A 25039-nucleotide genomic window follows, 5' to 3' on the forward strand; every position below is an offset into this window, starting at 1 on the left:
AGGTAATGTTATTAAGAATGTTAAGTAATTTTTGTATGAACTTTTAAACATGGATTTTTTCGACTTTGTAGGTATAATGAAAAAACACAATAATACTGCACTGGACTGGACAATATGATATCAGATGCCATAACAGAAACTGAGGCCCAAAGCCATGGCTATACAACAAATTATAAGTGTGATGAGCATCTCTTGAAGCAGATAGCAATTCATTCATTTGTGGACACTAAAATTGTTTCGAAAATGGAAAAACCAGGTTCATTGATTCAAGTTATTGAAAAATTGAGCAAGATAGTGGAGAAGGGAGGATCAAAGCAGTGTTCTTTGACTGGTCAAAAGAGGTCTTATATTAGTACTTCTGATACAAACAGTGCAATAATTGAGCAGACAGACAGCTTTGAGAGCACAGCCAAAAAAGTTATTAACCAGGAAAAGGATAACATCTCAATTAGGCAAACTTATTTTAAAACAGAAGATCTGCCTCAGAGTTGTAATGGCCTTGATCTGAGCACCCTTGATTCTGCAGATAAATCAAAAGCTTCAAAGAGCTTCTGTTGTACCCTGTGTAACTTTGTAACTGTTGTGCCATCTGTATATTATATACATATACGTAGCCATAACAACATTGAAAGCTACTCATGTGATCAGTGCAACTTTGCAACTACAGATTCTAAAGACTTTGTGGCGCACAAATATTTGCACAGGAAACTCACCCGTTACCAATGCAATTTATGCAAATTCAATTCATTGACTTTTTCACAGTTAAAAGAGCACTTTGAACTACATGGAAAATCAGGTGAAGTGGTATTGATGTGCTCTGTGTGTTGTTTTGTTTCCAAACAACAAGAGGAACTTGAAGCTCATATGTGGATGCACCTTGAGGATGCCCAGATACAAAGAAAGCAGCAATTAAGGCCAAATGCCATAGATAGTGTGGACAGCAACAATGCAAAATCAAGAAATATTGGTTTTGACACTGAACCAGGCCCAAGAAAGTGGTACACTTATGACCAGTATGGCATGTATAGATGTTTGATTTGCAGTTATGCTTGTGACCGTCAGAGGATGTTAAAAACCCATGCATGGAAACATGCTGGTGAAGTAGATTGTTCTTATCCAATTTTTGAGGAATGTGAGACAGCTACCTCAGTAGTTCCTTCCACAGGTCTCACAGCTCCTGAGGATGAATCAATAATTGTTTTCTCACCAGCTATCAAATCAGAAAGTGTACACTGTGTTGGATCAAATCCACTGCAGTTTTGTACTCCTCCCTCAATCAATCTAATGGACACAGTGGACTGCAAAGCTTCACTGTCTGACACTGCTGTAAAAAATTCAGGCCTTACCCAGTCAAAGGCACCTGCTGATACTGTAGTAGAAATTGTTGAGGAGGGACCTCTGTTGCTTGATTGTGAGCAAGAAAGTATAGTCTCTGATAGCCTTCTTTCCTCTGCACAGAAGATCATCAATTGCAATTCTAACAAGGCAGGACATGTCAATGTCATTGTAGAGCGTGTCCCAGGAGCTGGGGAGAGTGTTCCAGAAAAGCACTTTCTGATGACACCAGATATTGAAGCTGAAAAGAGGCTTATCTCTGAAAAATCTCACATGATCTATTGTGAGGATTCTTCAGATTTATATCAACAAGCTACCAATGCAGCTGAACTGGAAACAGCTGTTTTAAGATGGAATCCAGAAGAAAGTAATGATACTTTAAAATCTACTGAACCTGCAGCAGTTGATGAAAATGTACCCCCATCTAGAAGGAGAACCAATTCTGAATCTTTGAGGCTTCATTCATTGGCCGCTGAAGCTCTTGTTGCAATGCCAATGAGAGCACCAGAATTTACTCGAGCAAGTGTCAAAAATCCTGAGTCTGATGCAGAACAAAGAAGCATGGAAGTCAATTCTTCAGTTCCTCAACCTCACAATTACTCTGATGATCATACTAGTAATAACTTGCAACTTGATGAGACTAAGTCGGGTTTTTCTGAAGTACCAATCAGAATGGGCATCAGCATGTCACTACTCACTGTGATTGAAAAACTGAGAGAAAGAACAGACCAAAATGCTTCTGATGAAGATATCCTAAAAGAGTTGCAGGATAATGCACAGTGCCAACCTTCAAGTGACCTGAGTTCACCAGGCAACTTAGTGGAGTATATACCAAACACAGAACGGCCTTACCGTTGTCGCTTGTGTCATTACAGCAGTGGCAATAAGGGTTACATCAAACAGCATTTAAGAGTTCATCGGCAAAGGCAGCCTTACCAGTGTCCAATCTGTGATCACATAGCCACTGATAGTAATAATCTGGAGAGTCATATGATAAACCATTGCAAGACTCGGATGTATCACTGCAAAAGATGCAATGCAGCATTTTATTATAAGGTAAACATTCAGTGCAAAATTACTACTATTTAAACATAATGTACTTCTGTGCAGAAACTAAAATAAATAAACACTTGTTAAAATAGCTTTGCACATTATATTACTGCAATATAATATGTTCTGAAATATATAAATCTGTAAAGTTCAGTTTATATTCTAATCATTTGTAAATTTGGGAGAAAATGTAAAGGTCACTATTGTTTGAAGAATGACCATAATAAGCAGAATTTAGGATATTTTTGAATTAACTGGCTTAATCAAGCTTTCTGAAAGCAATCTTGTTGACTGTTATGTAGAGAATTGTGGATTTAATCAGCACTGTAAAGTTGCTACAAGGTTTTTTGAACTTAAGTCTTTAAGGTTTGCTGATTAAGAATTTTAGTTTTCATTTGAACTAAAAATTTTAAGCACCTTGCTGATGATTCCTTACATTCTGGCCAAATGCATGCATTTCAAGACATTTTCTGTGTCTTCTGATAATAAACCATTGTAATACCTTCAGAGTTACTAAAATGCTTGAGTGTAGTGATGGATTACCACTTTTAGTTTTGTTGCCTTGTCAGATATTGTTGGATTTCTCTTACACGTATGCTTCATTGTAATTTTTCCATTCTGATCAACTTCTTAACAGAGTCAATTGCGGAATCACGAACGTGAACAACATAGTCTTTCTGACATTTCCTCAACAAATGATGAAAACGCTGACTTTAGTAGAGAACAAAAAACAGGAAACACACAAGAAGGTAATGTGAATATTTGCATTCTTCTCTTTAATTTGAAAAATATAATGAACTTAATCATGATTAAGTTAATCATGCTTAAAAATGTTACTCTGTGTATACCATAGAGTTAGTATGCTGAAACAGATTTTATTTTGAAATTAGATTTGTATTTTAGAGTCTAGACCAGAAAGTTATTTTTAATAAACAACTTACATAGAATGAATATCAAATTAGTATAGCAGTACACTGTTCCTGTCTCAAAGTGTTCCACACAGAGGTGCAAATTAGCATAGGTGATTTTGTTTCGCTTGAACCAGACAGTGAATTAACAGGCTTTATTTTGGAAGACAACAGGCCTAATTTCAAATCCTTTCTGTGAACAATGAATACTTAAAAGCTACAAATATTTGAAATGGAAGATAACAGGTTATGAGTGCAAATTTCTTAGAACCATAGAACATTACAGCACAGAAACAGGCCTTTTGGCCCTTCTTGGCTGTGCTGAACCATTTTTCAGCCTAGTCCCACTGGCCTGCATCTGGACCATATCTCTCCATACACCTCTCATCCATGTACCTCTGGCCAAGTTTTTCTTAAATGTTAAAAGTGAGCCTGCATTTACCACTTCATCTGGCAGCTCATTCCACACTCCCACCACCCTCTGTGTGAAGAAGCCCCCCCCCCATGTTTCCTTTAAACGTTCCCTCCTTAATCCATGTCCTCTGTTTTTTTTTTCTCCCCTAGCCTCAGTGGAAAAGCCTGCTTGCATTCACTCTATCTATACCCATCATAATTTTATCAAATCTCCCCTCATTCTTCTACGCTCCAGGGAATAAGTCATAGCCTATTCAACCTTTCTCTGTAACTCAGTTTCTGAAGTCCTGGCAACATACTTGTAAACCTTCTCTGCACTCTTTCACCCTCCTTAATATCCCTATAATTCAGGGACCAAAACTGCACACAGTACTCCAAATTCGGCCTCACCATAACATTCCAATTCTTCTACTCAATACTTTGATTTATAAAGGCCAATGTACCAAAAGCTCTCTTTACGATTCATTCTACCTGTGATGCCACTTTCAGGGAATTTTGTATCTGTATTCCCAGATCCCTCTGTTCTACTGCACTCCTCAGTGCCCAACCATTTACCTTGTATGTTCTACCTTGGTTTGACCTTTCAAAGTGCAATACCTCACACTTATCTGCATTAAACTCCATCTGCCATTTTTCAGCCTGATTTTCCAGCTGATTCAAATCCCTCTGCAAGCTTTGAAAACCTTTCTCACTGTCCACTACACCTCCAATCTTTGTATTATCAGCAAATTTGCTGATCCAATTTACCACATTATCATCCAGATCATTGATATAGATGACAAATAACAATGGACCCAGCACTGATCCCTGTGGCACACCACTAGTCACAGGCCTCCACTCAGAGAAGCAATCCTCCACTACCCCTCTCTGGCTTCTCCCAATAAGCCAATGTCTAATCCAGTTTACTACCTCACCATGTATACCTAGCAACTGAATCTTCCTAACTAACGTCCCATGTGGGATCTTGTCGAAGGTCTTACTGAAGTCTATGTAGACAACATCCACTGCCTTCCCTACATCCACTTTCCTGGTAACCTCCTCGAAAAACTCTTAATAGATTTGTTAAACATGACCTACCATGCACAAAGCCATGTACACTCTCCCTAATAAGTCCCTGTCTATCCAAATACTTGTAGATCCTATCTCTTAGTATTCCTTCCAATAATTTACCTACTACCGACGTCAAACTTACCGACCTATAATTTCCCAGCTTACTTTTAGGCCTTTTTTAAACAACGTAAAACATGAGCTATCCTCCAATCCTCCGGCACCTCACCCATAGATACCGACATTTTAAATAAATCTGCCAGGGCCCCTGCAATTTCAACACTAGTCTCCTTCAAGTTCCTGGGGATTTATCTACTCTGATTTGCCTCAAGATAGCAAGCACCTCATCTTCAATCTGTATAGGTTTCACGACCTCACTACTTGTTTGCCTTATTTCCATTGACTCCATGCCAGTTTCCTTAGTAAACACAGATGCAAAAAACCCATTTAAGATCTCCTCCATTTCTTTTAGTTCCATACATAGCCAACCACTCTGATCTTCAAGAGGACCAATTTTATCCCTTACTGTCCTTTTGCTTTTAATATACCTGTAGAAGCTCTTTGGATTATCTTTCACCTTGACTGCCAAAGCAACCTCATGTCTTCTTTTATCCCTCCTGATTTCTTTCTTAAGTATTTTTTGCACTTTTTATACTCCTCAAGCACCTTATTTGCTCCTTGTTTCCTATACATGTCATACATCTCTCTCTTCTTTAACAGAGTTCCAATATCTCTTGAGAACCAAGGTTCCTTATTCTTGTTCACTGTGCCTTTAATCCTGACAAGAATATACAAACACTGCACTCTCAAAATTTCTCCTTTGAAGGCCTCCCACTTATCAATCACATCCTTGCCAGAGAACAACCTGTCCCAATCCATGGTTTTTAGATCCTTTCTCGTTTCTTCAAATTTGGCCTTCTTCCAGTTTAGAACCTCAACCCAAGGACTAGATCTATCTTTATCCATGATCAAGTTGAAACTAATGGTGTTATGATCATTGGAACCAAAGTGTTCCCCTACGCACATTTCCGTCACCTGTCCTAACTCGTTTCCTAATAGAAGATCTTATCTGATTGTGTTTAAAATATTGTCAGACTTCTATAATTTTTTTCAACCTGCTCTTTCCCTTTTGCAATTAACTTTCATCAGGATGTATTGTCCAGATATCTGTCTACCAAAACCAGTGGGGGATATTTTAACACTTGGACATTGGTTGGAGGGGTGAACTTTCATCAGGGTTGTCAATGCAGGAAAAACTGACAGCTAGCCAAGCAGGGAGCTGCCACAACTAATGATAAAACACCTTAATAGCATTCCTTATGATTCAGAAGAATCAAAGTGTTTACCCAACTCATCCCCTCAAATAAGGCTTTAACACGTTTCTGTTTTCATCCCATGCATTTGACTAGTGCCCTCTAAGCTTCCCTGCCCAAGTACAATGGAACAATTAGTGGACCATCTCTCCAGCTTTGCAGTCAGCACTCTCACCATCAACCAACTGCCCCCAATAAGGTCTCCAGTTTTTAATCCATAACCTCCAAGTTCCAGATGCAATTTCAGATTCTGACAATTGTCATTTGTAGCATTAAAGACAAAGAAAGTTTGCTACAATAATTTCTGTACTCTAGTGTTTATTATCTTCAGAATAATTGACTAGTTGCCAACTAATATTAAATTCTCTTTTGACTTCATGCACTGTTGAGTACATTTAAAAATTATCAAATTCCATATTGACTACACTTGGTGGTATAGTATTGAGCTCATCTTTTCAAAACATAAGAATTTTTTAACGTTAGCATATTTGAGAGAGCAAAGTGCCTTACTATTCTTGTAAGATACAGGAAGCAGGGTGGACTACATGCCCCTGTTGATATTAATGGTGCTGAGGTTTTGATGGCTAAGATCTTCAAGTGCCTAGATGTAAATATCACAAACAATTTGTCCTGGTTCTGCCAGATTGACATGATGGCCAAAAAAAACACCAGTGCCTGTATCTCCTCAGAAGGCTAAGGAAGTACAACATGTCCCCAATGACTCTTACCAGTTGTTTTACAGGTATACTATACTTTCCCCCCCCCCCCCCCCCCAGCTTGGTGTAGTAACAAGTCTGCCCAAAGACATCAAGATACTGCAGTGTGTGTGAATGCTTCCTCAATTACCTCTGTTTAGACTTTGTGCTGCCTTAGTAAAACAGCAATTGTATACAAGGAACCCTCCCACCTTCTTTTGCTCTTCTCCCTACTCCATCTGTCAGAAGATATAAAAGCTTGAGAATGTGTGCCATCAAGCTCAAAGATGGCTTCTATCGCGCTGTTATAGACTCATTAACAGACTTCGTATACAATGAAGGTGAATTCTTGATCTCAGTCAGAATCGGAAGTTTAATATCACCAGCATATGTCGTGAAATTTGTTAACCCAGCAGCAACAATACAATGCAATACATGATAAATATAAGGACATTTTTAAATAAATAAATTGTAAATATATATGTATATTAAATAAATTAAAAATAATGCAAAAGCAAAAAATAAGTGAGGTAGTGTTCATAGGTTCAATGTCCATTTAGAAATCAGATGGCGGAGAGAAGAAGCTGTTCCTAAATCACTCAGTGTGAGCCTTCAGGCTTTTATACCTCCTTCCTGAGAGTAAAGAGAAAAGGTCATGTCCTGTGTGATGGGGGTCCTTAATTATTGGACGCCACCTTTCTGCGGCACCGCTCCTTGAAGATGCCTGGAATACTACGGAGGCTAGTATCCATGATGGAGCTAATTAATTTTACAACTTTCTGTAGATTCCTGATGCAACCTGTCAGAATTCTCTCCACGGTACATCTGTAGAAGTTTTCGAGTGTTTTAGGTGACAAACCAAATCTCCTCAAACTCCTAATGAAATATAGCCACAGACTTGTCACCTTTATGTTGGGAACCAGTTAGATCCTCAAAGATATTGACATTCAGGAGCTTGAAATTTTTCACTCTCTCCACTTCTGATTGGTTCATGATCCCTCTTCTTATTCTTCCTGGTCTACAATCAGCTCTTTCATCTTACTGACATAGACTGCAAGGTTGTTGCTCTGACACCCTCAACTAGGTGGTATATCTCGCTCCTGTACGCCCTTTCATCTCCATCTGAGATTCTGCCAACAATGGTTGTATCATCAGCAAATTTATAGATGGCCTTTGAGCTGTGCCTAGTTACACAGTCATGAGTATAGAGAGAGAGTAAGCACACATCCCTGAGGTGCGCCAGTGTTGATCATCAGTGAGGAGGAGATGTTCTTACCAATCTGCATAGATTGTGACCTCCTACCTGTCACAGCCTGATTTTATTTGTCTACTTGTACTGCACTTCCTCTGCAACTGTACCATTATGTTCTGCATTTTTTTTGTTTTTTCCCCTTTTGTGCTTTGATGTGGTTACATATCGAACGATCTGTCTGGATTGCATGCAGGCAAACACTTTTTCCATTGTATCTTGGTACATATGACAACAATAAACCAATTACCAATTAAGTATCCTTTGAAATGAATACCCAGTTCAAGGACAGATGAGGATGAGCTACCTTTGCCAGTTGTAATCATGTTCTGAAAATAAAGTGAATAAGTAATCAGAAGCAATGAAGAATGCTTCAAAATGAATGTCTGCTTTGCATATCAAAATACTATATCAATACTGCTCCAGACAAATAGGTAACAGTGAATTACAGCCACAGAGGGAGCAGTGACTTCAGTATTTTGACAATCTAATGATAAACCCATCTCTATTTACATAAATAGAATTAGAACCCTGTTCAGGTAATCTGAAAGGGTGTTGGTTTAATGGGATTCTGCAATATATTTGGCTTTTATTGACTCGTGTTTAAAGGTTTCACTGAGATTGTTCAGTGTATGAATCATTAAAGTTTTGTCTTGTGTTGATTGTTTTCTGTATTTCCTCCATGTAGTTTGTCTAAATGTTGGAAAAGACACCATGCATTTGATTTTATGACAAAGGGTTGAGATATTTTATACCAACAATTAAAGTTCACAAAATCAACAAGCATATGCAGTTTTAATTTGTTTTCTACTGCTTGCCAATGAGTCCCTACCATTGAAGATGTGAAGGTAGATATGCTTGCTGCCATGAACACAAAGTTGTAACACAAATGTACTTTGCCATTGAGAAGCACTAATGGTTCACAGCTAATTTTATGGAGGGGGCTAGATAATTACCCAAAATAGCTTCTCATTGCCAGTAATACGAACACAGAAGTCTCAAACTTGCTGCAAAGTCTGTTGGCATTGTTTGGAATAAAGTCCATCATTGGATTCTTCATGGAATCCAAAAGTGGTACAATTTCCAAGGGTCTCTTAGGAGTTACATTGAGACATCTCTGGCTGAACCCACGCCAAGTTAAGCTTGCACAGTTTCAACTACTGCAATCATTTCAATGGAAAGTAAAGGCTCTATAAGTAGAAAAAAATTATATTTTTACCAGATAAGGCGGTATAAATTTACTTGATTTTGAATGTTGTTGTACTTCAAAAAATTTTTGGCAGTATAATTACTACATAATGGGCTTTGAATGTTTGTGAGTAGCAGAATTCATAGCTTGTGATTTTAACAGTTTTAACTGATTAACTACAGGCAGGTTCTTTTTTTAGTATGAATATAGTAATCATAAGCTGACTTCAAGGACTGAGTTACCATACAGACTGAAGCAGGTTGGACAGAACTACAGAGATCGGCTAACTCTTATGTACCCAATGCAGCTTTGTATTAGCACCTAGTTCTCCATAAAATGGTGCACAGGCAATAACTGTGTCTCATTTGTTATTTCTGTTGTATTTATAATGGATAACTAAAATACCTACATCAAGTTCTAGCAAATGTGAGGTAATATCCTTAATAATTACTGATGCTAATGTTCTCTAACTCCTTCTGTCTAGAATTACATTCACCTCAGAAATTGTATAAGTGCGATATGTGTGACTACACAAGTTCAACGTATGTTGGTGTGCGAAACCACAGAAGAATCCACAACACAGATAAGCCCTACAGGTGTGTGTACTCTGGAAATCTACATATGAATTTTTTAAAATTGTAAATGTTAATCAGACTCTTTTCAAGCTAAATTTTCAAAAAATGTTGCAACATGTTAAGGAGAACTTACAGTTCACTGAATCTGTACAAGCTGTTTGGTAGAGCAAGCTAATAATTTCACTCAACTCCTCTTTACAGCCCAATTTTCTTCCTTTCAAGTCGTTATTTAATTCTTTTTAGAAGCTAATCATTGTATTCCCATTCTCTTTATGCACCATTTTGAGGATCTCAACAAATCTGCTATGTAAAGATAAAAGCTTAGTCATCTTATCTGTAGTTCTTCAATCTGTGTCCTCTAATTACTGACAATTCTCCTACTTGGAAAGGTAAACCTGTTTCTTTCTAATATAGTAGTTCATGATTCAAATCTCTGAATCCTTTCTGCTGTAGGGTGCACCAATAACCAGATTACAGGAAGGATGTGATAGCCCTGAAGGGGTTCAGGGGAGATTCAAAGTTCTACAAAGCTGGGGAATTTTGTTTTCTAGGTTCTAGGCCTGTACTTGCTGGAGTTTAGGAGAATTGTTTGGGCAACAAAGATTCAGGTCCAGTGCAGATATAGGAAATAAACTCACAAATACACAGAAAGAAAACTCAAAAGCGGAATTGTACCTAATGATGTATTAAGCCAGAATCTTTCATAAAAAGATTTAAGAGAAGGCAAAAATTGCTGATATCAGATACCTTCCTACTCCCTCTCAATTTCAGCCAACTTCATCTGGGTAAAATCAGGAATGAAGTATACCCTGAGAAGGATGAACACTTTCACTTAGTTACTGTATTGGTCTGCTGTTAAAGAAGATACTAAAATAGTTTTTATAGATATTTAACTATTGTCTGTTGATCTATATCAAGCTTAGTAAACTTCGTCGTGTGCTTCACAAACATAAATGCAGTGACCATCGTAAATACATATATTTTATAGTATAGAAACAATGCATTATAGGGGGGAAGAGTTTGCTAAAGGATCCATGAAATAATATTTTTTGGACTGCCAATCAGCTTGCAAATCAGATCACAAAACTTAAGAATATGTCTATGTATTTCAATAATAAGAGAATTTAGATGAAATTCGTGTCAGACTTTCTTAGTAAATTATTGATCTGTCAACTTAGATATGTTTTCTTTCTAAATTGTGATTAACTAGAAAACAAAAAAAAATCAACTTGTCCTTTACTGATAAAATATGAAAATCAGATAACTTAATTATCATGTATCCACAGAGTCCATTGACAAGAATAATGAAATTTTTAATAGTGTTTGATGTCAGGATGCTTGTATGTTGAAAACTCTGAGATTTCTGAGTGTAAAATAAATTGTCTATCATGGAGTAAGACCAATATGCTATTTACTTATTGCACCTACATCCTAACTTCTTGTGCTTCATGCACAAAAATATTTTGATCCCTAACTCTAGTCATTTGCAATCTCTCTCCATTTAGATAATTTTATGCTTTTTGATTCCTCCTTGTAAAGTGCACAATGACATTTTTTCAACATCTGCATGATCATCAAATACCTATCTATTCTAATCCCAGTTATCAGACCATGGCTTGAATCTTTCCATGCCTTGAATATTCATGTGCTTATCTAGGTACTTGAATTTTGTGAGAGTGCCCGCCCCTATCTCTGCCTCCCCCTTGGGTAGTGCACTTCAGGTTCTAACAAATTGGTGAAAAAGTTCATCCTTCGATCTTCTCAAAACTCTTTACCTTAAACATATGTTCTCTGGATATAGACGCCTTTTCAAAGTTTCCCACTATCCTATCTGTGGCATTTGTGACTGTTAGGTCTCCCCTTAGCTTTTGCTCCAAGGGAAAGAAACCAGTTCTATCCAATCTCTCCTTATAAATGAAATGCACCAATCCAGGTGACATCCTGTTAAATTCTCTCTTCATGCTCTCCAATACAATTACATTATTCTAGCTGTGTGATGACCAGAACACCACACAGTATTTCAGAAGTAGCCAAACCATGTTTTACAATTTTTTTTATATAAAAATCTCCTCATTGTGAAAATGATATACTGGTTGATGAAGGTAATTATCTATATGGCTTCTTCAATGCATTATCTACCTGTGTTGATACCTTAAGATATCTTTGAACTCTCAAAACCCCCTGTCCTCAATATTCACTACTGTGATTTTGCTGTTTATTGGGCATATCCTAGTCTTATTAGTTCTCCCAGAATCTAAGCCTGTCATGAATAAGTTCCATTTGCAATTTATCTGCTGCCCTAACAATACATCAGTGTCACCCTGTATCCTAAGATCACCCTTCTCAGTGTCACTACTGAATAGTATAGCACAGAAACAGGCCCTTCGGCCCATCTAGTCCATGCCAAAACGATTTAAAGGGCCTACTCCCAATGACCTGTAGCAGGATCATAGCCCTCCATACTTATATGATCCATGTACTTATCCAGACTTCTCTTAAACATTGAAATTCAGCTCACATAGACCACTTGTGCTGGCTGCTCATTCTACACTCTCACGAACCTCTGAGTAAAGAAGTATACCTCATGTGTCCCTGAAATTTCTTACCTTTTGCCCTTAATCCATGACCACTGGTTGTAGTCCCATCCAAACCCAGTGGGAAAATGCCTGCTTGCATTTACCCTTTCTATACACCTCCACCAATTGCCATCAATTTTCATGCTACTTTGAAGCTTAAGATCACAAGACACGGGAGCAGAACTAGGCCATTTGGCCCATCTAGTCTGCTCTGCTATTCAATCATGGCTGATCCCTTTTTTCCTTCTCAGCCCTTTCCCTGGGCTTCTCCCCATAATCTTTGATGCCATGGGCAATCAAGAACCTATCAATTTCTGCCTTAAATAGACACAATGATCTGGCCTCCATGGCTGCCTGTGCTAACAAATTCTACAAATTCACCACACTCTGGCTAAAGTATTTTCTTGGCATCTCTGTTTTAACTGGGCACCCCTCTATCATGAGGCTGTGCCCTCTTGTCTTAGACTCCCCCACCATGGGAAACATCTTTTCCACATCTACTCTGTCTAGGCCAGGGGTCGGCAACCTTTACCACTGAAAGAGCGATTTGGACCCGTTTCCCACAGAAAAGAAAACACTGGGAGCCACAAAACCCATTTGACATTTAAAATGAAATAATACTGCATACAATGTTTTTTTTGCCTTTGTGCTATGTATAAACAAACTATAATGTGTTGCATTTATGAAATAGATTAACTCCTGCAGAGAAAACGAAATTACATTTCTGCATGCAACAAAAACATTTTGAACTCCGAAAAAAAGACGTTGGGTTGAAGGTTACTTTTAAGTAAAATACTCAATGTCTATTTGAGTCCTTCTTGTATTTATGAAAAACGCCGAATTTAAATTTTCCGCCAGCAGCAAACCAAAAATAACATCAGCCAGCTGTCAACCTGAAAAATAAAAGGACTATTTCACTGAACAAAGAAAAAATATGAATATACGTAAAATAATAGGCAATTAAAATATTTATCATACATGGTTAATGGGATTTCTGCTCCTGGACCTCAGCGCACAGCGTCTGCACATCAGGGCTGTATGACGTCACCTTCATCTTTACACAGGATCGCAAGCTGTCATCTGTGAGGCGTGCGCGATGTTTGTTTTTAATAAAGTTCATGTTGGAGAACACCTGCTCACATACATATGTGGATCCAAAGATCAACAGGACTCCAAGCGCATACTTTTTAATGTTTACATAAATGTCGCCGATAGCATGTTTCGAACACGTTTGTCTGGTTTTGGGAGGTTTTCAATATCACTCCATTTGTGATTCTGAGCAAGAACGGCCTTCTGACGGGCAACATCTTCAAGGTCTGCTGTCAAGCGTCTAAACTTGGACACCCATATTTCTTTGTCGGCTATGTCGGCCAGTTCCATCTCAAGATCAGGTTGACTCACACCTGCCAATGCAGTCGTATTCAGTAGGGATGGATCGATGCTTAGGGGAGTGACCGGGAAGGATAATGTGTTTTTTCCCTCTCTGAACTCACAGAAGCGTTTCCCAAACGATGTTTGCATTGCGATGATTGCAGAATGTAAATACTCCGAATTTATCATGTCGTGACCTTGTTTGAACTCTCTCAAATTGGGGAAGTGAGACAATGTGCCTTTCTGTAAATCTCTGGCAAGCACTGTCAACTTGCACTCGAATGCCAAAACATCCTCCAATATGTGCAAGGCTGTGCGTCCTTTCCCCTGAAGAGCTGTGTTCAGCGTGTTCAGGTGCGCTGTCGTGTCTACCATGAAGTGTAGCTTTTCCAGCCACTCTGGCTGTTCCAGCTCAGGAAAGGTGAGCCCTTTGCTGCCCAGGAAAGTTTTCACTTCTTCCAGACACGCAACAAAGCGTTTCAGCACCTCCCCTCTGGACAGCCACTGGACTTTGTTGTGCAGCAGGAGATCAGAATATGCGCTTTCCAGCTCGTCCAGTAACAAACGGAATTGACGGTGATTTAAAATTTTGCCATTATTTTATTGACAATCTGAATGACAACATCCATTACTTCTGTGTATTCCGGAGGAAATGTTTGAGCGCACAGTGCCTCTTGGTGCAAGATGCAGTGAAAAGTCAGCAGCTTTCTGTCCAGCGACTTCTGCAGTAAAGCCACAAATCCCTTGTGCGCTCCTGTCATACTTGGTGCCCCATCAGTAGCTACTGACACCAGGTGGGTGGTCTTTATTCCTTTGGCTCTTAAACAATTCAAGACAGCCTCACAGATGTCCTCCCCCCGTGTTTGGTCTTTTAGAGATATCAACTCAATCAGTTCTTCCTGTGGCCCGGCAGAGTTTACATACCGGCAGAACAGCACTATTTGTTCAATATCACCTTTGTCTTTAGACTGGTCACAGGCAATCGAGTAGGCCACAGCTGAATTGATGTCTTTAATTTGCTGTCTTGTGATGTCTTCTGCCATTTTTATGGTTCTGTCTTTGACAGTCTTTGCAGAGAGGGGCATATCCCTGATTTTCTGCACCATTTCACTCTTGTTTTTAAAGTCCGTGAATAGATGTTCTGAAATCTTAATGAAAGATTCTTTTATATATTCACCATCTGTAAACTGCTTCCCGTTCCTGACTATTTCCTGAGCGGCAACATAACTAGCATATGTAGTTGATTTTCCAGACTTCATCCATTTCTTGAAATGATTTTTGCTCAGATCAACCTTCCGCATCAGTTCCGAAACGGCTTTTTTTCTCTCATCTCCATCCGGATATTTTTGAGCAAAGGCTGCGTGTTTATTCTAGAAATGTCTTGCGACATTTGACTTTTTGTTGTTTGCTAGTTTCTCATTGCATACTAAGCATACCAGTAAACCAGTCTCGTCAACAGTGAAAGCAAATGAATCTGTCCACATATCATTAAACATTCTGTTTTCTTCAGTCACTTTTCTTTTTTTAGAATTCTCCATAGTTAGCCTACCTTGGATCGAAAAATTAAAGAAATCGCGTACTGGCGGGTGTCAGGCATTGGCAGTGGTGACGTATATTAATAGCGATAAAAACACGTTGTAGCGGTGTGCTACACGCAGTCGGTAAACTGCAGTCAAAGATAACTTTATTCGAACTAAACAGCCTTGCTTTTACGCCTCCCTCAACCCGCCCCCCCCCATGGGCGCGGATGCTCCAAAAGACACGTACTCACAAACCCCCGTAGGCTATCTCCCTTAGCCTGAACGCTGGCTAATTGTGAGCCGGTTCGGACGTGCCAGGAAATGGGTCGCCGCAACGTTTTATTTAGATTGTACAAGATCACCATAATCTTCAAATTTAGAATTACATTTCAAAAACTAACAAACTAACATAAAATACATTTTAATTAAATACTCACCATTTATTTTCCAAAGCCACAGGGAGCCGCAGGTTGCCAACCCCCGGTCTAGGCCTTCCAGCATTTGAGAGGTTTAATGAGATTCCCCCTCGTCTTTCTAAATTCCAACGAGTACAGGTCCAGAGCTATCAAAAGTGTCTCATATGATAACTCTTTCATTCACAGAATCATCCTTGTGAACCGCCACTGGACCCTCTCCAATGCCAGCATATCTTTTCTTAGATGAGGAGCCCAAAACTACCTCACCAGTGCCTTATAAAGCCTCAGTATCTCATCCTTGCTCTTGTATTCAAGACCTCTTGAAATGAATGCTAACATTGCATTTGCCTTCCTCACTGCCAACTCAACCTGCAAGTTACCCTTTAGAGTGTTCTGCACAAGGACTCCCAAATCCCTTTGTATCTCCGATTTTTGGATTTTCTCCCCATTTAGAAAATAGTCTGCACATTTATTTCCACTACCAAAGTGCATGACCATGCATTTTCCAACATTGTATTTTATTTGCCATTCTCTTGCCCATCCTCCTAATCTGTCAAAGTCCTTCTTGGTCTTCTTGTTTTCTCAACACTCCCTGCCCCTCCACCAATCTTTGTATTATCTGAAAATGTGGCAACAAAACCATCTATTCCATCATCTAATTCTTTGATATAAGCATAAATAGAAGCGGTCCCAGCACCAACTCCTGCAGAACACCACTTGTCACTGGCAGCCAATCAGAAAAGGATTGTTTTATTCCCACTCACTACCTCCTACCAATCAGCCAAAGTCTATCCATGCTAGTAACTTTCCTCTAAAACTTTGGGCTCTTATCTTGATAAGCAACCTCTTGTCAAAGGCCCTCTGAAAATCCAAATATTAGACATTTGCTGCATCCCCTTTAAGTAGTCCTACTTTCAACCAGTTCATCAGGCAAGATTTCCCTTAAGGAAAGCCATGCTGCCTTTGTCCTATCTTGTCCTGTGTCACCATGTACTCCATAACCTCATCCTTAACAATTGACTCCAACATCTTCCCGATCACTGAGGTCAGGCTAACTGGTCTATAGTTTCATTTCTGCTGCCTCCCTCCTTTCTTAAAGAGTGGAGTGACATTTGCAATTTTCCAGTCCTCTGGAACCATTCCAAGTTCAAAGATTTTTGAAAGATCATTACTGATGCATCAACAATCTCTACTGCTACCTCTTTCAGAACCATAGGGTGTAGTTCATCTGGTCCAGGTGACTTTCAGCTTCTTGAGCACCTTCTCCCTTATAATAGCAACTGTACTCACTTCTGTTCCTTCAACACCTGGCACACTGCTAGTGTCTTCCACAGTGAAGACTGATGCAAAATACACTTTTAGTTCATCTGCCATCTCCTTGTCCCCTGTTATTATTTCTCCGGCCTCATTTTCTAGCGGTCCTATATCCACTTTCATCTCTTATATTTTATATACTTGAAAAAACTTATACTATTCACCTTAATATTGTCTGCTAGCTTGCTTTCATATTTCATCTCTTCCCTCCTAATGATTCCTTTAGTTGCCTTCTGTAGGTTTTTAAAAGCTTCCCAATCCTCTAACTTGCTAGCTCCTACACTCATATCGATATGTAACAAACAGTATGAGTCCCAGTGCAATCACTGCACATTACTATCTATCTCCTATTACAAGCCAATTTTGGATCCAGTCATACAGCATAGAAACAGGACATTCAGCTCACCATGCTCAGGCTGACCAGTTAGAGCACATCTGTATTAATACTAACTTCCAGCACCTTCATAGCCTACACAATTCAAATGCTCACTTAGGCTCTTGAATTGTGTAAGCTGTATTTACTACTCTCTCTGGCAGTGTCTTCAGGTACTTACCGCTCTGGGTAAAATATGTCTCTCATAGAAGAAAGAAAGAGAAATCTCTTACCCCATACCCTAAATCTCCTATAGTTTTATTTATCTCTGATGAGGGATAAAATTCCCTCATCAGAGATGAGTTATTCCTACCCTGTATATATTCCTAATATTTATTTTTATATATCTCAGTCATGTCTCCTTATAACCACCTCCTCCCAGAGAAAACAGACCTGGCTTCTACAGTCTGTCCTCTTAACTGAAACATTTGAACATTGGCTTGGCAATAGCAGACAAAGGATGGTAATAGGCAGTTGCTTTTGTGATTGTAAGCCTGAATATTCTGGTCCCTGCTAGGTCCCTTATTATTTGTGATATATATCAGACAGCATTCTTGTAAATTTTCCTGAAATCCTTTACAGTACTATCTTGTCTTTCCTCTATTGTGGAAACCAGAACTGCATGCAGTCCTTCAGCTGATGTCTGAGCAACATTTTATAAAGGGAGACACAAGATACTGCAGATTCTTGGATCCGGATCAACAAACAAATCTGCAAAAAACATCTCCTGACAGATGATGCTGGACCCACTGAATTCATATAGCAGGTTATTTGCTGCTCCAATATTTTATACCCCGTTGTTGTATTCAGTGCCACTTCTAATGAAAGCCAGCATGCCATATGCATTCTTCTACCATCATCTACCTGCACTGCCACCTTTCATAGCAGGTCGTTCTTACCAGATCTTACCATACGTGTTGTATGCCACAAATTCACTGGTACTCCCAAAATGTATTTCCTCAAATGTACTTAGATTGAACTCCATCTGCCATTTCTCAGCCCATTTTGCCAACAGATGAAGATCAACCTCTAACTACCCTCTGCACCGTCACCAACCTTCACATCATCTGTGATCAATCTAATCGTTCCTCCTACATCCACATCCAAATCGTTCATCTATAATCAGAAACAGCAAGGGATCCAGCACCAATCCCTGGCTCATCATGAGTCACAGGCATACAATGACAAAAGCAACTTTATACTATCATCCTCTGTCTTCTATTGCAGAGCCAGTTTGCCAATTTATCCTGGATCGCATGGGCTCTGACCTTTGGACCAGTATCCCATGTAGGACCTTTTGACAGCTTCCTGAAGGCTAACCTTGTCAATAAATTTGTTACCTCCTCAAAATCTGAATTTGGGTTGGTCAGACAAGATTGCTTTTGATAAAGCAATGCTGCCATCTCTGATTAGTTGCTGTCTTTCCAGGTAATTATTAATACTATCCTTTAGGTATTTTTCCAGTAACTTCCCTGTTATTGATATTAAACTCACAGACTTATGATTACTAGGCTTTCCCTTACTTCCCTTCTTCAAAAGCAAGATCATCGTCTGCTGTCCTCTAGTCATCTGGTACTTCATTTGTGGCCAGCAAAGATATAAAAATCTCAGCCAGAACTCCAGCTGTGATTTCCTTTGCCTTGAATTTAAATCTCACTTGGGCCTGGGGATTTATCCACCTTTAAGGCATTGCATATATCTTTTTTGTATTCATGAAGATTTGCACTAGTAGCTCACCTGCCCTTTACTAAGTTCTCTAACTATAGAGACTTTGAATATTGATGAAAAGGATTTGCTTAAGACCTCGCCTATACCTCCTAGCTCTACTCTCAGATTGCTCCTGTTATCTCTTATGAGTCCTGCTCTTTCCCTGGTTATTTGTTCCTTGATTTATGTGTTTGGATTTACATCAATCTCTGTCTGCTGGTGATATTTTGCAACATTCATTGCCATCCTAATTTCCTTTTTAAGCATCCTGGTACACTTTTGATGTGTCTTCCTTGTCATTAGTTCCCCACTTCTACAAGTGTACTTTTTCTCTTCAGAATCAGATATTATTGTCACTAACATAAGTCATGAATTTTTTTTTTGTGGCAACAGTACAGTGAAAACAAACAGATTACTATCTGTACTAATAAATAAATAGTGCAAAAGGGGAATAGGGAGCTAGTGTTCATAACTTCATGGACTGTTCAGAAACCTGATAGCAGATGGGAAGAAACTGTTCCTTAACCATTGAGTAGTGATTTTGAGTCTTCTGAATCTCCTCCCTGTTGGTAGTGATGAGAAGAGGGTGTGCCCTGGATAGTGAGGATCCTTCATGATGAACGCTGCCTTCCTGAGGCATTGCCTTTTGAAGATTTCCTCAGTGGTAGAGAGGCTTGTTCCCAAGATGAAGTTGGCGGAGACTACAGCCTTCTGAAACTTTTTACTACCCTGTGCAATGGTGCCTCCATACCAGACAGTGATGCAACCAATCAGAATGCTCATCATGGTACATCTGTTGAAATTAGCTGGAGTCTTTAGTGACATAACACATCTCCTCAGACTCTAATGACATACCTTCACCATGATTGCATCAATATGTTGGGCCAAGTCAGATCTTCTGAGACTTTGGTGCCAGGAACATGAAACTGCTCACCTTTTTCATAGCTGAGCCCTCAAGAACTGATGGATGTTCTCCCAACTTCCTCTTCCCGAAGTCTACAATCAGTTCTTTGGTCTTGCTGAAGTTGAGTGCAAGCATTTATCCAAACTTCAATCTAACCCTCAATATCTCTTCACAGAACATTACAGCACAGTACACCACAATGTTGTGCTTTCCTTTTTGGCTACTCTAAGATCAATCCAACCCTTTCCTCCCACATAGCACTCCATGTACTTGTTACCTTTTCGCTTTCACTCTTCCAGGAACATAGTGGTTCCTTTGAACACTTCTCCCCGTACAGATGTAGACTTAACTGTGAGGAGATTACCTCAGTCTGTCATTGCCAGCTACTGTTGTGTTTCAATAAAATTTGCCTTCCTCCAATGTAATCCTGTTACAACCAACTCTTTTTCCTTAATCATTTTCTAATATACTACCTGTCAGCTACATTCCCCTAGATTGGCACCTCCAGTGCTCCGTCCATCTTTGGTCTACTTACATATTCTGAGAGCTCTCATGAGCACACCCTAAAGGTTCTGCCTTCCTGAGCCTTTTACACTAAAGCAATCCTGTCAACATTTGGGAACCTGAAGTTCCCTAGTATTATAACCCTCTTTTTTATCACATAACCCTGCTGATTGTTGTGATATCTGTTCCTCTATCTCCTGTAACTGTTAGATTTCGAATACACCACCTATTAAGTGAAGACATTCCTTTAGTTCCTAATCACTAGCCGTGTGAAGAAGGATCTAGTGCTTTACCAGCATGTATGATGAATAAACTCTTCTCAGGCTTCCAGCCAGGTACAGGTTTCAACTTTAACCAACGTTTCGATGACAAACTCTACCATCTTCATCAGGGATGATGCATAGGCATGTCTACTCAGTGGTATATGTACTCCCAGCGTCAGTCCACGTTTCTGCTGTCCCACCTTGTTTATAATCGCATTCTGGTTCCTAATTAGAAAGACCTTCATCTTTGTTAAAATTATTTTTCTCTAGGTTTATTTCAATAGCTTCCTTCATCAAGCAGTCCCAAAGACCATTGGCGCAGCACAGTAGTTTTGTGTTGTCAAAGTCAATCCTATGGCCATTGTAAATGCAGTGTTCTGCTAACACTAATTTCTCCAGGTAACCCAAGTGGATACACCTCCTATGCTTCTTAATGCGGATTTCCACCGTGTGCCCCGTCTAGCCGATATGTGTTGCGCTGCATCCACAGGGAATCCCGTAAACCTTAGGCATCCTGAGTCCCAGGTCATCTTTGACTTGTATAAACTGGGATATGAGCTTCCTGACGGGTTTGAGAATGGTATTAATCCAATATTCAAGATCCTGGCACATTAAGCCTGCATTGAGGAGGAAAAAAGATAAAAAGAATTTTAACAAAGATGAAGGTATCGCACTAATTTAGAACTGGAATTCAATTGTAAACAAGGTGAGACAGCGGAAGCCTAATTGTTTGAGGACTAACTAATCAGGAGGGACAGATGACAGAGGTATATTTACCACTGGGCTAGACATGCCAAGGCATCAACCGTGATGAATATGGCAGAATTTGTCATTGAAACATCAGTTAAGATTGGTACCTGTACCCAGCTGGAACTTGAAAAGAGTTTATTCCTCTACCCACATGGCCTCATTCGAGAAGCCCTGTAGGATATCCTCCCACAATAGTGAACTAAAGTCATCTTTGACTAATAATGCAATGCTTGTGCTTCCTTTACACTCCTTCCTCTTACATGAAAATTCTGTACCCCAGGGTATAAGTTGCCAGTCCCTGTCTGTCTTTAAGCAGTGCTTCAGTGATGGTAGTCCAACATGTTAATTTAAGCTTTCAGTTCATCTCCTAACTAGTTAAGAGTCTTTGAATTAAACTACAGTATATGCAATTTAGTTTTGTTTTCCCCTTACATTTATTTACTCTCCTGCTTTGCCTACTGTCCTTGTGAATTTTTCTCCTATAGGTGACTGTATTTCTTCACTGGAAAACCTACTCTGAGCCCCATTCCCCTGCCAATTCAGTTTGAACTTTACCCAATAGTACTAGCATATCTCAAGATGAGGACCTTTCTGGTTTCTGTGCAACCTGTCGCTCTTGTAACGGTTCCGCTTTCCCCTGAAACAGTTCCAGTGATCCAACAACACTGATTTACTCTTTATGTGTCCTGCTAGTTACATCTTCAAAACACAAGTATGCTTTTGATGCCTCCTGAATCAGCATATGGGAGGGAGATTGAAAATCTGGCTGAGTGGCACCACATCTACAACCTCTCACTCAACGACAGCAAAACCAAAGAGCTGATTACTGACTGCAGGAGGAGGAAACAGGAGATCCATGAGCTAATCCTCGTCAGAGGTGGAGAGGGTCAGTAACTTTAAATTCCTCGGCATTATCATTTCAGAGCTTATGTCCCTGGTCCAGCACATAAGTGTCATTAACAAAAAAGGCACAGCAGCGTCTCTGCTTTCTTAAAAGTTTATGATGATTTGGCATGTCATCTAAAACTTTAACAAGCCTCTGTAGATGCACAGTGGAGAGTATACTGACTTTTTACATCATGGCCTGGTATGGAAACACCAATGCCCTTGATTGGAAAAGCCTACAAGAAATAGAGGATACAGCCCAGTCCATCACAGTTAAAGCCCACCACACCATTAAGCACACTTAGGAGTGCTCTCACAGGAAAGGAATATCCATCATCAAAAACCCCAGCATCCAGGTCATGCTCTATTCTTGCTGCTGCTGTCAAAAATGAGGGTACAGGAGCCTTGGGTCCCAAACCACCAAGTTCAGAAACAGTTATTACCCTTTAACCATCAAACTTCTGAATTACAATGTATAATTTCACTCACCCCAATACTGAACTGATTTCATGACCTATGAACTTACTTTCAAGAACTTTACAACTTGTGTTGTCAACATTATTTATTTATTTTTCTTTGTGTACTTGCACAATTTGTCATTTTTTGCTCTTTGGTTGTTTGTCCATCTTTGCCTGTAGTTTTTCATTGATTCTACTGTTTTTCCTGCAAGAAAATGAATCTCAGGGCAGCATATGGTAACATGTATATACTTTGATAATAAGATTACTTTGAACTTTGATGTCTCCACAGTGATGTTTTAAGAACTTTGAGCTGAAGGCTGTCTGATTCAGAGAATCTATTGAATTTTAGTTCCCATAGGTTCTCCAGAATTTTATTTGTTAGTTCAGTAAAATTGCTTCAATAAAATTAGACCCTTGGTTCTCCTCCATTTTTGGCTACATTTATTGCATCTTCTTAATAGAAACAATCAAAGAAGTGGATGCCTATATAAGGGTATTTAAAATCATGAGGGGCATAGATGAGGTGAATGGTCACATTTTTCCAGGGTTGGTGAAGCTAAAACTGCAGGGCATAAGTTTAAGATGCAAGAGGAAAAAAATTAAAGTTCTGAGGGAGCAAGTTTTTCACACGTAGGTTAGAGGGTATATGGAATGAATTGCCAGAAGAAATGATAGAGCTGGCTACAGTTAAATCATTTAAAATGCATTAACACAGGTACATGGATGAGAAAGGTTCAGCGGGAAATGGACAAATACAGTCAAATAATACTAGCTCAGGCAAGCCATTTGGTTGAATTGACGAGTTGGTCTGAAGGATCTGTTTCTGTCCTGTATAACTCAATGACTAAAATATTGTTTAATATCTCAGCCATTTTTAGCTCTTAGGATTTCTGCTGTTTTTGGCTCCAGAGTATCCACATTATTGATGCTCTCTTTTGTAGAATTGTACAATCACTTACACTTCTCAAAAATATTTTGGTAGTTTACTTAAATTATTGACCTTTTTTTTCTGTATCAAACTTTAATTATTCATTACTGCTTATTAAAACTTTCATATTCTTCAAATATACTGCAACTTTTTGGTAAGATTGCAAGTCTTTTCTATTAATCTTAATTCATTTTACTACGTTAATTACGTACCTTTCTGCTGAATCTCATAGTTTTTAAAGGAAGTGTATTTATATTTTTGAAAATACTTAAATGATTGCCATGTCCATATTCTAATAAACACTTTAACTTATTTTATCCAATTCACACTTTGTACCAATATGATTGCATTTATTTTTTTCAGCATTCTAGTTTATAATTTATATATCCATCAATCTACAAAAAATCATATTTCATTATCCTTTACTGTGTAATTAAAGATTAGCACTGTTTCATCCACAGAAGACAAGGTATAAAATAGATAGTTCCCTTCCTGATTCCATGATGCATTGTTTCAGCAAAGTACTGTGAGTGGATTTTGAGATTGGTCTCCAAACTACTTTTACTTAACAAGATTGCCAAATCTATATACAGGCATCCGTTCATCTCATGAGACCATGGATTTGCGCCTTGGAAGGTTTCCAGGGCGCAGGCCTGGGCAGAGTTGTATGGGAGATTGGCAGTTGTCCAAGCTGCAAGCCTTCCCCTCTCCACGCCACCGATGTTGTCCAAGGGAAAGGCACTAGGACCCAAGCAGCTTGGCACTGGTGTCGTTGCAGAGCAATGTGTTGTTAAGTGCCTTGCTTAAGGACACAACGCGCTGCCTTAGCTGAGGCTCGAACCAGTGACCTTCAGATCACTAGACCAATGCCTTATCCACTAGTTGTCCACATGCCAACACCAAATCTATATAATTATATATAGTCCTCTTGCAACACTTGTTTCTTGATTAATTCTTGTCTAGTGATGTTGTTAGGAAGTCAGTGATAAAAACCAAAACATGTTTTTCATCTTACTGTCACCCAAACTGATTTGTGTTCTTCCAGACATGATTGTTATTGCCTTTATCTCATTTGACATTATCAGGGCCCCATCTTTTTCCATTTGTGTATACTTTCTGAGCATCAAAAACCATGGAATATTTAATTCAAAACTTAGATTAACAATGACACTATGGTAGTTAGAGGTAACTCATTTGCCCCTTTTTTATGTCATCAATTTTGTTTAATCCAAGCATATCCTTTTAACTTTCTTGAATTTACCTTGTTTACTGATATAGATCTACTTTTAAAG

At 39.0% G+C, this 25039-nt stretch overlaps 1 protein-coding gene across 6 annotated transcripts in view; it reads left to right on the forward strand.

The window, feature by feature from the left end:
- znf507 (zinc finger protein 507) overlaps nt 1-25039 on the forward strand; it is a 58408-nt gene that overhangs the window by 12023 nt on the left and 21346 nt on the right. For 5 of the 6 annotated variants that reach the window (XM_059992976.1, XM_059992975.1, XM_059992977.1 and 2 more), the window contains 3 exons: nt 72-2391; nt 3023-3134; nt 9685-9796. In XM_059992976.1, the coding sequence (XP_059848959.1) occupies nt 115-2391; nt 3023-3134; nt 9685-9796 (2501 nt within the window). In that variant the 5' untranslated portion in view covers nt 72-114. Of the gene's footprint in view, nt 1-71; nt 2392-3022; nt 3135-9684; nt 9797-22166; nt 22360-25039 lie in introns of all 6 variants that reach the window. The other variant, XR_009516299.1, reaches the window with a different exon arrangement.

This window comes from Hypanus sabinus, chromosome 17 (assembly GCF_030144855.1).
Source record: "Hypanus sabinus isolate sHypSab1 chromosome 17, sHypSab1.hap1, whole genome shotgun sequence".
In the NCBI taxonomy this organism is placed as follows: Eukaryota; Metazoa; Chordata; class Chondrichthyes; order Myliobatiformes; family Dasyatidae; genus Hypanus; species Hypanus sabinus.